At 37.0% G+C, this 15,106-nt stretch overlaps 4 protein-coding genes across 4 annotated transcripts; 2 read left to right on the forward strand and 2 right to left on the reverse strand.

The window, feature by feature from the left end:
• On the reverse strand, window positions 1-2,409 carry LOC125222752. Its single transcript, XM_048125537.1, has 4 exons — window positions 1,183-2,409; window positions 674-840; window positions 396-590; window positions 1-315 (listed from the first exon to the last, which is right to left on the reverse strand). The coding sequence occupies exons 1-4, from the start codon at window positions 2,405-2,407 to the stop codon at window positions 184-186; spliced, it is 1,719 nt and encodes a 572-aa protein (XP_047981494.1). The 5' UTR covers window positions 2,408-2,409; the 3' UTR covers window positions 1-183.
• A 1,067-nt stretch (window positions 2,410-3,476) lies between these two features.
• LOC125221434 lies at window positions 3,477-5,134 on the forward strand (the record flags this gene model as incomplete). The annotated part of the gene is made up of 1 exon (XM_048123554.1): window positions 3,477-5,134. A coding segment is annotated over exon 1 (1,482 nt), but the record flags the coding sequence as incomplete, so codon positions are not given.
• On the forward strand, window positions 5,125-7,396 carry LOC125217756 (translocase of chloroplast 159, chloroplastic). Its single transcript, XM_048119283.1, has one exon. The coding sequence runs from the start codon at window positions 5,135-5,137 to the stop codon at window positions 7,250-7,252; it is 2,118 nt and encodes a 705-aa protein (XP_047975240.1). The 5' UTR covers window positions 5,125-5,134; the 3' UTR covers window positions 7,253-7,396.
• Window positions 7,397-7,613: 217 nt separating this feature from the next.
• On the reverse strand, window positions 7,614-12,681 carry LOC125224111 (probable histone-arginine methyltransferase 1.3). Its single transcript, XM_048127458.1, has 15 exons — window positions 12,402-12,681; window positions 11,819-11,881; window positions 11,560-11,662; window positions 11,118-11,261; window positions 10,819-10,922; window positions 10,641-10,739; window positions 10,482-10,551; window positions 10,223-10,319; window positions 9,745-9,799; window positions 9,461-9,544; window positions 8,835-8,912; window positions 8,552-8,655; window positions 8,295-8,467; window positions 8,054-8,205; window positions 7,614-7,858 (listed from the first exon to the last, which is right to left on the reverse strand). Exons 1-15 carry the CDS (start codon window positions 12,573-12,575, stop codon window positions 7,799-7,801), a joined length of 1,560 nt encoding a protein of 519 aa, XP_047983415.1. The 5' UTR covers window positions 12,576-12,681; the 3' UTR covers window positions 7,614-7,798.
• Window positions 12,682-15,106: the final 2,425 nt, after the last annotated feature.

A 15,106-nucleotide genomic window follows, 5' to 3' on the forward strand; every position in this document is an offset into this window, starting at 1 on the left:
TGCTATCAAAATCCAAAACTTCAACTACTATAAAAGAAAACATAAATTGTCCAATGTTTTATCAACAACACTCTTCAAAATCCAAAAAACACCTTTGACATCCGAAAACTTCGAAAGGAGGTTTCAAATACTCAGATGCTGGATTGTAGTCAGGCCGCAGAATGGCAAGTTGCAGTTGTCTCGTCAGCCTTGCTCAATGATTGCTCGTAATGCCATCTCAGCATCGGTAAGTGGCTGGCCCGCATAGAGCTGAAGTTGCCCTCTCTTCACGACAAATGCCCTCAAGGAATATGATTTTACTGCCTCTTTTAGTTCCTAGAAATTGAGCTATATCTCAGTAAAGTGTGACTCATCAAGAAAGTTGAACTAATCCAGTGAGATCCAAGTTCACTTACTTTGACAGTTAACGGAACAACATCAGCTTTGAAGTCTCCCAAATCCTCAAAGAATGATTCCAGAAGATAACAGAAGTTGGCTGCATCAACGCGATCTTCAAAAGCTACAGTGTAAGATGTCTGCTCGTCAGTGCTTGAAAGGCTTTTCAACGTATAAAGCCCTTCACCACCAGTGCCTCTTTGCATAAAAATAGCCTGAATAGCAAAAGTGGCGCTATATAACAATGACGCCAAGCCAGTAAAAATACAAGAAACGAGGAAGGAGTCTCAGGACATACTAGAACGAAAGGAAGATTGAACCACCAGTGGCCAGTATCATTTTTGCTTTTCATAGCTGATTTAGCATTTCCAAATCCTTTGCCACTGAAAGTACCATTTCCAGTAGACAGCTTATCACTAGCTTTTCCTGATTTCGTAGCTTGACTAGCTTCAACATTTATTTTTCCTGTACATGTGATGATTCCATGAAAACACTTTGGCATTTATACATGCACATTTTGACTACTGGAAACATATCCAGCAAATAGTTATCACTGATGCAGTAGATTGGGTGTTGAAATAGCATATTCAAATGATTTTTGGGTCCCGATTAGAATAGGAAATCAACACAATCTTTTAAAGAACTGAAAACTTCCAATGGCTACAATATAATCAGATATAAACTTCATAACTTGGAAAAGTAATATAGTATCCGAAACACCAGAAACAACATAACTCGAAGATATAACTATTTAACTATAAAAGACCATCAAAACTCAGATAACGCAAGAGTTTCCAGGGGCACTACCATCTATCACCTTGGTCTTTGCCACGCCCTTTGTCTTTCCTTGCCTGCTCGTCCCCCTTTCTTTCGTCACCTTACTCCTTGTATTCCTAGTGGACTTGGTTACTGCAGACACCTCTTTCTTGTTATCCTCTTCCACTACTCGAACTGCATCAGATACCATTGAATCATCATTAGACACTTCAGTCTGCCTCTCTCCATTATGATCACCATTCCCACTTCTAAATAACTCATTCCCTTCCTCTACATAATCTCCAACAACTCTACTATCATCTAAACCTACAAAACCTTTGGGTTTCTCTACCGTATCACTGGAAAAATCTTTGAATTTATACTTCTTTTTATATAATAAAGCACCCATTGCAACCTCATCTCCTCCTCTCTTCGTCTCCCCACTTGAATGCCCAACCAATGGTGTTTTTAAGCGCGAACTCCCTAGCTTCTTCCTCAACTTCACCATTGCACCATCAAGCTCTTCCTCTATCTGACTTTTGACATGTTTGCCCCCATCAGTCCCCTCATCATCCTCATCATCCTCACCATCACCACCATTCCTCTTTGATTGCAATCTTTCCTTTTCCCTGGCCTCCCTAGCCATTACACGAATCTCTTCAATTTTCCTCTCCATCTCCAACTTCTCCACATCAACATTTCCATCTCCAATAACAACATCTCCCAACCCCCTTTTCAAATTCCCCTTTTCATCCAAAACAGCCCCCAGTTCACTACTCCCATTCACAATTTCCCTTTTATTTTCGGTATCATCCAGACCATAAAAAAGAACAGCTAGAACTGTCTGGAACACGAAAGCTCCAACAAACCACCACCCATATTTCAAGATTGAGTCTTTACCGGCTACACCAATTCCTCCATCAATCTCAACGCCGGCAGGCGGTGAAACCTTAACCTCCTCCAGTTCTTGCAATTCTCCAGCTTCTTCAAATTCAGCTGATTCTGAGTATTCATGCTTCTCAAATTCCTGCTGCTTAGTCTCTTGAGGTGGGTTTTCAATTGGGATTATTGGGTTTGCAGGTAATTTGGGGATAATGGGGTTTTGAAGGGTTTTGAGGATTTTTGGGCGAAGGTGGTTTCTTCTTCGGGCGCGTTTAGCTGGGAATGAAGCGGAAGAGCTGGAAACGAAGAAAACCGGTTTAAGGAGACTGATATTCTCGGAAGTAAATCGACGGCGGTGGAGGCCGGCGGCGGCGTCATGGTGCAGAGCCGCCATTTTGCCATGGGACGGAAGAAATTGATTTTTATAACCTTTTTATTAATTTTATAATTTTAATCTAAATCCAATTAGAAAGGTGAGAATTGAAAATGGAATGTTTTCAATTTATAAACGGTTTTAATATCAATTTCTTATATTAATACAAAAAAATTATTTTATCATTTTAATGAATTTTCATAATATTTTGTTGTTAAAACTATCCAACTTAAATGAATTTTAAACGAATTTTTTTATTTCTTTTTCTATATTTAAAAATCAATATATTTACTAATAGTACTTTTTAGTAATAAAAAGTTGTGCTCTATAGGTTGTATCAATTTGAATTTGAATGAGTACTTATTACATCACCTAAATTTCGATTGGATTATTAAGTCATATATATACATCCAGCCATCCACTAGCATTATCTTTTCGAATTTGAATCCATTGGAATTATATCCTATTTAATGATCGAAATTTAAAACTAATTTATTTGGTTGACTGAATTCGGCACCAGTCCACCTTAAATTTTGAACAATTTAATTTTCCTTTATATTTTGGGGACTAGGTTTTGATTTCCACATATGTATACCATTGTTCATTGATTGTTTTTTTCTATTTGTTCACATTTGATTTTGAATAAAGTACAAAACTAAAATATCGAATAGACATATACTAAAGCACAAAGTAGATTTCTAAAACCTCATGTAACATAGGAGTAGTACTATTTCATTGAAAATTATATTTCATTTCAACTAATACTTAAAATGATCGACCACCTATTTATTCATTCAATATTCCTCTAAATTCATTATCAATAAATTAGTACAGTGCATTATATTTCAAGAACATGACTAACTTATTAAACAAATGCTAAATTCATCCTATCCAATGTTCCAACACTTATCTAACTCTGAAAAATACAATCTTTAATTAGCAGTAATTTTGAAATGATTGAATTATATGCCGCAGATAAAAACAAGGCGAAAATGCAACCACGACCACTCCCAACCTCCAAGAAAAAAACATGAATCCATGCCATAAAATCCAACCTATGATGTCTCTTCACAACCACACCTAAATCAAAACAAAATTCAAATCCCTACAAAAACCCTCCAAACAAAGACAAAAACTCAATCTTGAAACCCAAGCTCAAAGCACTCTGCACCATTGACCTACCTAGTTCTTTTATCAGCATTTTCAAACAAGCCCACAAACAAAACAGCTGCATAACATACACCAAGAGCCTTTGCAGCTTTCTTCATGGCCTCAAGCATCCAGAGCGTCCCTCTTTCAGGTATTAGAGCACCTCTAACTTTGGATGATTCCGACTTTGATTCTTCTTTTTCGTCGAAGAGTGGTAGCTATTACAGTGATAGCGAGCTTGAGAATGTTGAGGGTGATGAGGATATGTTAGAAGTTGGTGGTGGTGTTGAGGAAGATGAGGGGATTGTTGAAGAAACTGAAGTCGTGAGTGAGTTTGAGGTTTCTGGTGGTGCTGTGGTTGGATTGAGTGGAGAAGTAGTTGAGAGTAGTAAGAGTAAGGAGCGAAGATTTGTTCAAGAAAGTGGTGATTTTGATGATTCAGGGTCGTTGTTGAGTGAGTCGAATAATGATGAGCTAGTCGAAAAGTCGAAGAATGGTGCGAATTTGAGCAGTTTTAGGCCTATTGTGGCTGTAGCAGATGAGGGAGTTGAGGAGGTTGAGGAGGTTGGGGAGGTTGAGGTTACACCAGTTATGGGACCTAGAGTTTTATCAGCAAGGAAGCTGGCTGTTCCTGTTGCCAAGATATCCGGGGACAGTGATGACGACTCTTATGGCAGCGTGGTTTCGGATGAAGAAGGTTCCTATGCTGGCGTTGCAAGGGTTCCTGGCATTGAAGTGCTGCATAGGATTGGCAGTGCACCGATAGTTAGAATATTGGAGGATGATGATGAAGGGAATGAGAATGAGTCACAAGGTGAGAATGTTGTGGATATGGAGCTTGATGGGAACGTGCTAGATGAGATGGAGCCCTCTCTGGTTAAAGATAGTGATGCCCTTGATTTCAATGAAGAAACTATGGCTCACTCGTTGGATGTGGACGAAGAGTTTAATCCCACGGCCGAATCAAGGCATGATGGAGAGCTTATTCATTTGGATGAGGATATTAAAGAGGTTGATATTGTTGAAGAGAGGAAGGAGTGTTTGGAATTGGTTGGTTCCAGAGAGGATGCTGATTTTGCTGAGAGCATAGTTTTGCACGATGTATCTTGTGTTGCTTCGGTTGAAGAAGCTGCAGGAAGTAATACTGGTTTAGAGGATAATTATATTATCAATCAGGAGAGTTTGGAATTGGTTGGTTCTAAAGAGCTTGCTGATTTTGCTGAAAGCATAGTTTTGCACGATGTATCTTGTGTTACTTCGGTTGAAGAAGCTGCAGGAAGTAATGTTGGTCCAGAATTAGAGGATAATTATATCTTCAATCAGGATCATGAGAGTGAGAATGTGGAAGGAATGAAGCAAGGGATTCAGCAGACAGTTGAGTCCTCTTGCTTTGATACTGACCATGAAATTAGCTCCCCTCATTTTTGTGTTGACATCAACGAAGATGCTAGCTCGATATGTGCAGTTGCTGCAAGTCAGTCTGTCTTTGATGGTTCAAAGTTAGATGAAGAAGAAACTGGGAAAGAAGTTGAAGCCAGTGAAGTATTGCCTAGTGACGTAGAAGAATCAAGCTTTTACATGGACATTAGTAAAGCTGAAATGGATGTGATACAAGACTCTACTACCCCTCACACAGCAGAGGTTTTATTTGATCATTCAGAAGAGATTGATAGTGAGGTTCTTGTAGATTTTCATGACGAGGTGGATGTAAGTGGCGGGATGAGTAATGAGATACATTCAATTGATACTGATGCTCTTTTTGAGGACATAAATAGTGCTGCCTCGGGTGATGATGATGATCTTATCAAAGTTGCGTCAGTATATGGTGTGGAGAATTTGTCCCTGGGTACATTCGACTCTGCAAGAACGAGCATCACAGCTGAAACTCATGGGATGAGTAATGAGACACATACAATTGATCCTGCTGCTCTTTTTGAGGACGTAAAAAGTGCTGCCTCGGGTGATGATGGTGTGGAGAATTTGTCACTGGGTACATTCAACTCTGCAAGAACGAGCATTGCAGCTGAAACTCATGGGGTGAATCCTTCCTCTACCATTGGTGAAGCTTTAAGTGAAAGGGAGAAGATGCGTATCAAGAAAATACAAAAGATACGAGCAAAATATCTGTGCCTTCTAGAGAGATTGGGCCATTCCCCTGAGGATTCTGTAGCTTCGAAGGTTTTATACCAGCTGACACTTGCTGCTGGAAGTTTGCATCTTGATTCCTGCAAGAATGCAGCCATGGAGGTTGAAGCACAAACAAAGGACAGTCCGGATTTCCCGTTGACTGTCTTGATTATAGGAAAGACTGGAGTTGGCAAGAGTGCTACTGTGAATTCCATTATTGGAGAAAACACTTCTGCAGTTGATGCATTTAAGCCTGCAACGGCTCGTGTGAGAGAAATTGCTGGCTTGGTCAACGGAGTGAAGCTAAAGATCTTCGACACCCCTGGTCTTAGTACTTGTTTGACAGACCAATCCAGCAACAGGAAGATTTTGTCATCCATCAAGAAAGTGATGAGGAAATGTCCACCTGATGTTGTCCTATACGTGGACCGCCTGGACACCCGAATAGGCGGCCTTGATGATTTGCCTCTTCTGAGGCTGGTCACTTCATCTCTTGGTTCATCAACATGGAGAAAATCCATTGTTGCTTTCACACATGGAGCTGCAACGCCTCCAGATGGGACTGATGGATGTCCTATAAGCTATGAGGCGTTCTTATCTGAGCAGTCGCAGGTCGTTCAACGCCTCATTTGTCATTCAGCTGGGGAGCCAGAGCCACTGGTGATGACTCCAGTTTGTGTTATTGAAAATGCAGAAAAGAATGGAGATGGAGAAAAAGTGTTGCACAGTGGGTGGAGATCTCAGCTGCTGCTGTTGTGTTGCTCAATGAAGATTCTATCAGAAGTGGGGGCTCGAAGCCCTCTTGGATTACTGAGCCGTTCGCCTCCTCAATCTCCCGACTTGTCTTCATTCTTGAAATCCAATGTTCATCCAGGACTATCTAGTGGTCAAAGTGGTGACATTGTTGGATCAGATGCTGAGCTGTGTGATCCATCTGGATCCAACCAAGACGTAGACGTTGAGCATTACAATCCATTCCCGTTCAAGCCACTCGACTCCTCACCGACTACTACTGAGCTCAGCCGAGACCAAAGGGAGGCTTATGGGGATGGAGAAGGTCAAGACTCAATGGCCTGCCTTTTCACAAGGCCGGTTCTCACCCCCTATGGATGGGACCACGGGTGCAGCTACGAATGTCTGCTCGTTGAAGACAGAAGAATCAAGACTGCCAATGCAATGATCTCAGCTTTACTCACAGAAGACAGAAAAGAACTCAAAATCCAGCTGCATTCATCAGTTGGGAAACGAGCAACAGTGGTGGGAAACACCGGCATCATTCAATCTCAAGACGATGCAGCATATGGTGCAAGCTTGTTTTTCAATCAAGACGAAGGCACTGTCGGGATATCGGCAATGAGATGGGGAGATGAACTTATCTATGGCTGCAACCTGCATTCTTGCATCCGTATCAGCATGGAATCCAAGCTAGACATCACAGCTGCTCTGAACAGCAGGCTGAGGGGCAAGATTTGTATGAAGATGAGTTGCTCGAATCAGCTTCAGATCGCGGCTCTGGCTTTATTGAAAAACAAGCTTGCACCAATTGCCAGAGCTGCGGTCAAGAAGCTTTTTCGACAGATTGATGGATGATGTGAAGGTAGTTGAGAGTAGAGAATGAACTTATGTATATAGTGAAAAGAGTAATGAAGCAGCTTATATTTGTGAATTAGTAAAGACTTGAACTTGCTTCTTTTTTTCTTTTATAAATGAAAAAAAGATTTAGCCATTGATATATTTCCTTATGTTTATCTTTCCTTCGTTTAGAACTTTCCCTTTAGTACCGTCTTCCCTACCTCTTATCAATAATTTTAAGTTTTTTCTTATTTAGAGAATGTTAATTCATGACAAAATTCAATAATGTATATACACACCATGCATTGGCTAAATTGCAAACAAATTAGAACACTGATTCCTAATTAAACCCTTGCTAAAGTGATAAAAAAAACATAGATGCCCAAAATTTGTAACTTGATAAAAGCAATAATTTCTCAATTTGGTGGAGGATACAAATTAGTAATCCATGTCAAACTAACAGCAAGCTGAAACAATTACAAGAGACATGATCGGGTTCTCTCTCGTACGAGCTTAAAATAATATGAATACAATCTTTTGTCGGATGAATTATGGATGCAGAGATCACATAGATTGTTGCAATAGATCTGAGGCCTCTTCATCATGTGATTGTATTTGTAAATCCTGCAACAAGCAAATCCAAATGTTACTATACTTTAAAAACTGTGTGTTTTCCTCAAACGATGTAACAGCTGATGTTATGTATAAAAAACTAGGAAGAAACCGAACTACTTATGAAAAGCATTTCTGGAGTTATAGATTACTACTCAGCATGTATATGTTAAAAAACTAAAGCAGCATGTGCCATAAGTTGCAAACCTGCGTTTGTAGTAATTGATTTGGTTGTTGGTCTTGGGACATTGGATAGGCCTGTGGTTGAGACATCCGATAATAAGGCTCTTTAAGATCAAGCTTTCCTGATGATGTCTGGAGTATTCCTCCTTGTTCAGCACCAGGGCCCCACATTTTAGCTATTGAAACAAGAACTAGATAGTTAGTGAAGGAAACTAAACATGTACAGAAACAGTGGTCACGCTGAGAATGAAGTTTTAGGATCCACCAGATAATGTTAGGTTAAGGGTATAGCTCTGAGCTTTATGTGCCACCATATGAAGTCGGCCCGTTATCTCTTGGCCAGGCATCACATATATAGGTTGGGCCAGAACACAACGGAGCTGGTACCAGTGCGTTGTAGGGGCACCTGGAGCAGTGGTTAGCCACCTTTGTACAGTGCTGCCAATGAGGTAACATGATTAAGTAAGAACATGAGCCAGACTCAAGACACTGATGTGCACTGCTGTGGTGGTGAAATATTACCTCCCGTCAAACAATACATCGAACCAACAGGCCAGTCCATGCACTCTGGTGCCGGTTGAAGATACGAATCTCAGCGGAATGTCAAATTCATACAAGTCTTCCTCCTGTTAATTGTCATTTCAAACATCAGCTTAGAATTTTATTAGGCCACATAAGTACTATTTTTTTGTGGGTAGAGAAGATTGCCGGAATGAGGGGGAGGGGGGTAGAGAAGATTGCAGGAATGCAGGATTATGCATGCAAATACAATACAAAAGCAGGTAGAGGAGCCAAGAGCATTTACCTTGGCAGAAGTGAAATCTATGACATGTGAGATTGCAGGAGCCACCAATAACCTAGGATCAAATGCATCCACAACTGGCTGCAATGCTCGGAGGAGGCAAAGTAGAATACAGTCAGGCATATTATATTTATATGGATAGCTGATGCCCAACTCTTGCGAAATCAAATAGGTGAAAGATCAAAGGATGATTTATACTGGAGAAGATACTTTAACTGTGTCACTGGCTGAAAAGTATGGTTGGTTTTGATAAATAAGTTTGAATAGCTTAAGGAAAAGTTGCATCTCCAGCACAGTCCTTTGTTTTTAGTACTTATATCTAGACATGTAGAAATTTAGGTGCGCCCTTTGTTTTTAGTACTTATAATTCTCTGTGATTAGAAACAGATTTCATTGATACATCTCATATAAGGAATAATTCTAGAGAAGAATGACATACTAAATACTACGACTATGAAGAAATGATAAAGAAGGAAAACAATTCATACTTGAAATATCTCATCGATAGAAGAGAGTGAAATGAAGAGCACGTAAATGGATTTTGGTAGTGTCAAGCGATAGAATTTGTATATCATAAAAAGACACACGGCTGAACAGACATTAGAGTGAGAAATGGAGTGAGAATGAACCTGCGAGAAGTATCCTTGAAAGGCAGTTCCATGTAAAGGGGTCAAGTTAACACCATAATAATTTTGTTGCTGCCAAAACAAGGCCTGGATTGGGAAACAAAAACAATAAATGTGTATCTTATATGAACATTAAAAAAATACTGATACAGAAAAAATAAAATTTAAGCATTTACAACATATTCAACCTTCACATATAATAAAAATTATTCAGGATATTTTCTGTTGATCATTGTAAACACGTCAGCAGAGAATTATAGATAACCATGGCAGTAAGAGATGCTTACCTTATTTGCAATTTCTATGTATAAGTACTCATCACTAAATGGCGCCATATGTATTCTACAAAAGCAAATAGTAACAAGTATGAGCACAAGAAGGTATAGAAATATAAATTCAATGGATTACAAATATACCCAAATACATGGTGATTTATTGTTAAAATAGATCCGAAACATGACTAAGTTGTATAAGAGATGAAAATGCTGGCACGAAGAACCATCTATAATTTGAAGTAAGGTCCTGTTAAAATAGATCGAAAGAAAAAAAAATGGTAATAGCCAGTCAAACACATCCAAGAACTCTGGAAAGAAATACATAAGGATGGTTTAGTTATAAACTAAATAAATGCATAATCAGGAAAAAAAAATGGGCAACTTCTGCAGTACAAACTCTCTTTCTTTTGAGAAAAAAAAGCATATTTCTAAACAAAACCCCTAACAAAAGCAATTAGCAGAAGAAGGTAGGATCTTGGGAAACCCCTACCTTCCTATTGTTGGAAACATTTTCCCTTTTGGCACAAGGAACCTATCTCTTGCAATTATGTATGATTCTAGCATCCTCTCATTTATTAGCAATGTTCCTGCAGAACAAAGTCAGTTTTCAGTAAATGTGTTCGAATCACATGCTGGATAAAGAGAGTGCTTCACTAGTGCTTCTTCTTTATCTTATCTAGTTAGCTGCATCTCCAACCATCAAGGCCTCATCATAAGATGGATAACAGAAGAACAAGAATCAAGCATACCCATTGGTTCAGATATCAAAATATCTGCTTTTTCAGGTAGTTCAACATCTTCAACTTTACCCTTAATTACCTATCAGCAAAAATATGTATCAGGAAATTGATAGGAGAAGAGAAAAATTGGTTCACAAACAGGTGAAAGTATGTAAAAACAACACTTACTGTTATTCTTTCACTGAGTGAAGGGTTTCCAGATATGAGTTGGTTTGCATAATCTGCCATGTCTGATGCTTCTACAGCATAAACATGCTTTGCACCAGCCTGAGAAAAGCATATTAGAAACTATAAATTTCTGATATTTCTGATGCTAAGGTATTCAAAAGCATCACATGTATCACACCTGAGCAGCAAATAAAGACAAGATGCCACTACCGGCCCCGACATCAACTACTACACGATCAGTGAAATCGATGCGATTTTCAAGGACTGCAGCATAATAAGATCCTGGAATAGAAATTTCAATCATGTCACCAGAAAGGGTTCCCAATTTACTATAGCTAAGTAGCTACGAGAAAATGCAACAAGCGCTTATCTGCAAAATTTCTTAACATGAAATGAGAAGGCCACAGTTTTAAAGATCTTGGATGCATAATGACAAATTAAAAGAGTACTGCAGAACAGGTTGAATGAGTGTGTAACCTGTCCTCACATAATCCTGCAACATATTTTGTTGATGAAGAAGCTGCCCGTAGTAATGGAAGTACATTTTGGCAGAAGATGCCTCTATTTTGTCATCAAACTTGCTTGCAGATGATGACACAATTCCATTTGGCAAAGACGACCCTGGAACAAAGGAATCGACATATGAGTCAGACCATTGTTTCTTAATGTACGACTTCTTCCACCTCAATATTTTCTAACATACATTTAGAATTTTCTAAATATTCAGGAAACAAGTTGTTCGACTAAACTTTCTATAAGAATTAGCTTTAATCACATCTTTATTACGTTCCAACAGTAGCATAGTACCAAACACATAGTGATGATATTCATCTCAAGCAAACAAGGTAACAAATACGTAGATAATAAATTAAGAGGCCACATCTTCCATGGCAAACCAACAAAGATATCATATACCAACCTTGAACAGCCACTTCCTTCTTCCATTGCTCAAATGCACGATGGAAGGCCGTACTTTCCTCCTCATTTCTAAACTCTATAGTTATTCCTCTGGAATAGCTTTTCTGATTCACAAGATAAAAGCCAACAGAAAATGCATCAGTTATATATGATGCAGACAGAAACGGGAAGAAATAATTCATACATTAGCATCTAACAGAGGCTATAAATATGATCCAGAGGCTATAAATATGATCAATAGGCAATAATATATCTCATACCTCCTTATTTGTATCGGAAGCTTCAGACATACACAAGGATCGAGCCGAACCAAGCTTGTAAAGCTGGAAGGAAAACAAAACATAATAAAACAGACCATCACAACACATGAAAAAAAGAAATAAACATAGCTCAATAACTACACACAAAGTGAAACTAGTGAATTCAATGCGTACAAGCCTGCAATATTGATCAAAAGAAAAGGTTTCCCAAAATAAAAAAAAAGGCTCAATAGTAGAGAGAGTCCACTCACCATTTGAGATAGAAAACTGCCAACATTTTCATAAACTGTACAAATACTATCCTATACACAATTTTTCTAATTCTAAACTCAACCTAGACAAGGAAATAAACAAGCTTTCTTCCATTTTCCCCACATTCTAAAGTTTTTAAAACTCAACTCTATCTAATCATCGAAAATTCTCTCATTTCATTAAAAAACGGAAATAAATTCACCATAATCGTCGACGAAACACATTCCAGCTACACAGCAGACTTAAATTCCACCACCTCGAAATCAAACCAACCAGAAACCGAAACCCTCGGGACAAAATTCAATCACCGCGATGCAGAAAACAAACGAACCTGGCAGTTGCTGAGATCGAACTGAACCGCGCCTTCCGAATCAGACTCGGAGCCGAATAAAAGCGAGTCGGAGCGGAACCGCGCCACCACCGGAGGCGAGGCGCTTCCGGAAATCGACAGCTGCGAGATTGAGGCCACCAAAAAGTCCTGCTCCTTCAGCTTATTGTTCTCCATTTCAGCAAGGACAATTAAGCTGATTCTACCTTAAACGGAATGAAAATCGGAAGAAGCTAGGGTTTTCAGTGAGAGTGAAGGTTTTAGTGCGCAGTGGCTTTTGCTGCACTGGTTTTTGTTTGGAGGCTTTGTTGATGAAGGGTTCCGTGATCCACTGCGGCAGTGGTGAGTGCGCCGCGTGCAATCGGTGACGTGTCTCCCTGTGATTGGACTGGGCTGTTGTACAGTTTCATGAAACAAGTGCGAAAAAGCATACACACTCGTAAATTAGTAGTAAGATTTTTTTGTTTTTAGAAAAAATTAAGAAAAGATATTCTTTTCTTGAGATAGATTGTTTACTCAATCGGGAAATGAAATTAGTGAAGTCGGATAGCTCGGTGCCGGCATCGGTAGATAAAGGCGGTGCAACGGCCATCACCGATAATGTAGGGCGAAAGCTAAAAAAATCAAATTTAATGGAATTTTTCAGTGTCGACGACGAGGTAGACGATAAAGAGGTTGCGTCTCGATTTTTTTTAGTATTTTTTTACTTTTAATTTTATGAAGTTAGTTAAAAACGAATAGAATATTCTATAAAAACTATAATTTGAGGAGTGAATATTAAAATGACAAATATAAAGTAGAAGAAAAAAGTAAAAATATTTCTCAAATAAATATAATTTTTCATTATATTAAGAGTGAATTACACTAATAGTCCTTGATCTTGTTGAAAAATGCACCAATATCCCTAAAAAAATTTATATCATTTTTGGTACGATAGACTAAATAACCCTATGATGTGTCAATACTTTTCTGTGGCATTTTGGACCTTTTTACTCTCCTTTTAATTTATTTCATTTTTCCTTCCATTTATTTCTAATCACCATTTTCTTTTATAAACTCAATTATACTTTCATTTAAATCATATTTGATGCTTTATGATTTCAAAATTTAAATAAGAAACCAAATATTTTAAGTATACTTTATTTATTTTTAAAATTAAATATGATTTATTATACAACTTAATCTGTATGTTTGCAAAGAAAAAATTATATTTAATAGTAACATCTTTTAATATAAATATTAACGTGAATTATAGAAAATTGGATTTATTTTTACATAAAAATTTCATTTAAATTTTTTAATTTGAAAAGAAAAAATATTATAGTGAACTATAGTAATTTTTTATTTAAAAATTGTTACTTAAATATTTAAATGTTACTATACTTAACTGAAAAATAAATATTTTAATCACGTTAATTAAAATATAGTATAGTGAAAAATATTTTTTAAATATAATAGTAATTAAAATTTAAGTGAATTATATCTAACGTAAATTAAAGTGAACTCTTGCAAGTAACATTTTTTCACTAAAAAATTAAAGTGATTAATTTTTTTTTTGTAAAAGGTGATTTTATGTATGTCCAAAATAATTGCATGATTGAAGAGGTACTAAAACTGTAATTTCCAGATATTGAAAGTGCCCTCCATGGCATTTAGTAGATTTTTTGAATGCAGAGGAGTATAAAAGACCGACAAGTACTGAATTTTAAGGATCAAATAGACTATAAAATTAGTGTAGTTCACTCTTATATAAATGTATTGTACAACATGTTACTCCCTCTGTCCCATAAAAGTTGAGTCACTTCATTTTTTGCACTCGTTTTGAAAAAATCATAATAAATAGTTAGAATGGATAAATAGTAAAGTGAAATAGAGAATAACGTAGATAAGAGTCTTCTCTACATTATTTTCAAATTTACTTTACTATTTATCCACTTTAACTATTTATTACAACTTTTTCAAAATAAGTGCGCAGAATGAAGTGACTCAACTTTTATGGGACGGAGGGAGTACTATTTATATCCTCTGTTAGATTTATTGTACTTATTTAAGTAAACTAACAAATCAATTTAATGGTATTTGAAAATGTTAAAAAGCTTTATTGTTGTATTGACAATATATAGTTGGTCTTAAACATCATTAAAAGAGTATTAAGATGGTACACAAAAAAGTTATTGATGTGGTGTAAGGTATGTACTATCATAATTATTTTTATTTTATATAAATACCGTAGGACTCCATCAACCGTAATGCGAACGCTACAAACAACATTTTTTATTATTCACTAAATAAGTCACAATAGAGATTTGTAAATTTATAATTGTAAGATTATATTTTCTGTCTAATTCGAAGTGTTTTTCACTTTTCTTTTTAAATTATCATTTAAATTTTTTGTAAGTTTACTGCCATACATTTGCCTTTTTTAATTCAAGCCTATGAAAGTTGAGACTGGACATTTTAGGTGGTATTCTACAATGATTGAAAACTTACTCATTTTAGGGTTTTCACTCTTTATGGCTCATGATTTGGTCGGAAAAGATTCGGTCTCTTATATTTTATCCCACCCAAAATTAATTATTTTCACAATATTTAATTTATTATAAAATGAAAATATTAGTATGATAACATACTACTTGTCTCTACTCATATTTGCTTTGAAAAAACTTAATCTTAAATATTTAAACTCTAATAATCAACTTTTATCTAAT

The sequence above is a fragment of the Salvia hispanica genome, chromosome 4 (assembly GCF_023119035.1).
Source record: "Salvia hispanica cultivar TCC Black 2014 chromosome 4, UniMelb_Shisp_WGS_1.0, whole genome shotgun sequence".
In the NCBI taxonomy this organism is placed as follows: domain Eukaryota; kingdom Viridiplantae; phylum Streptophyta; class Magnoliopsida; order Lamiales; family Lamiaceae; genus Salvia; species Salvia hispanica.

Bases quoted from the DNA above. Each gene is read 5' to 3' on its own strand.
- LOC125217756 (XM_048119283.1), top strand. From the start codon at position 5,135: ATGGATGTGATACAAGACTCTACTACCCCTCACACAGCAGAGGTTTTA.
- LOC125224111 (XM_048127458.1), bottom strand. From the start codon at position 12,575: ATGGAGAACAATAAGCTGAAGGAGCAGGACTTTTTGGTGGCCTCAATC. The intron at 9,800-10,222 runs GTAGGGGTTTCC...TTGCTTTTGTAG, and splicing joins ATGTTTCCAACAATAGGAAG to AATACATATGGCGCCATTTA. The intron at 8,913-9,460 runs GTTCATTCTCAC...CGAGCATTGCAG, and splicing joins TTCAAGGATACTTCTCGCAG to CCAGTTGTGGATGCATTTGA.
- LOC125222752 (XM_048125537.1), bottom strand. From the start codon at position 2,407: ATGGCGGCTCTGCACCATGACGCCGCCGCCGGCCTCCACCGCCGTCGA. The intron at 841-1,182 runs GTAGTGCCCCTG...TCACATGTACAG, and splicing joins AAAGACCAAGGTGATAGATG to GAAAAATAAATGTTGAAGCT. The intron at 591-673 runs GTATGTCCTGAG...TTTGCTATTCAG, and splicing joins TCAATCTTCCTTTCGTTCTA to GCTATTTTTATGCAAAGAGG.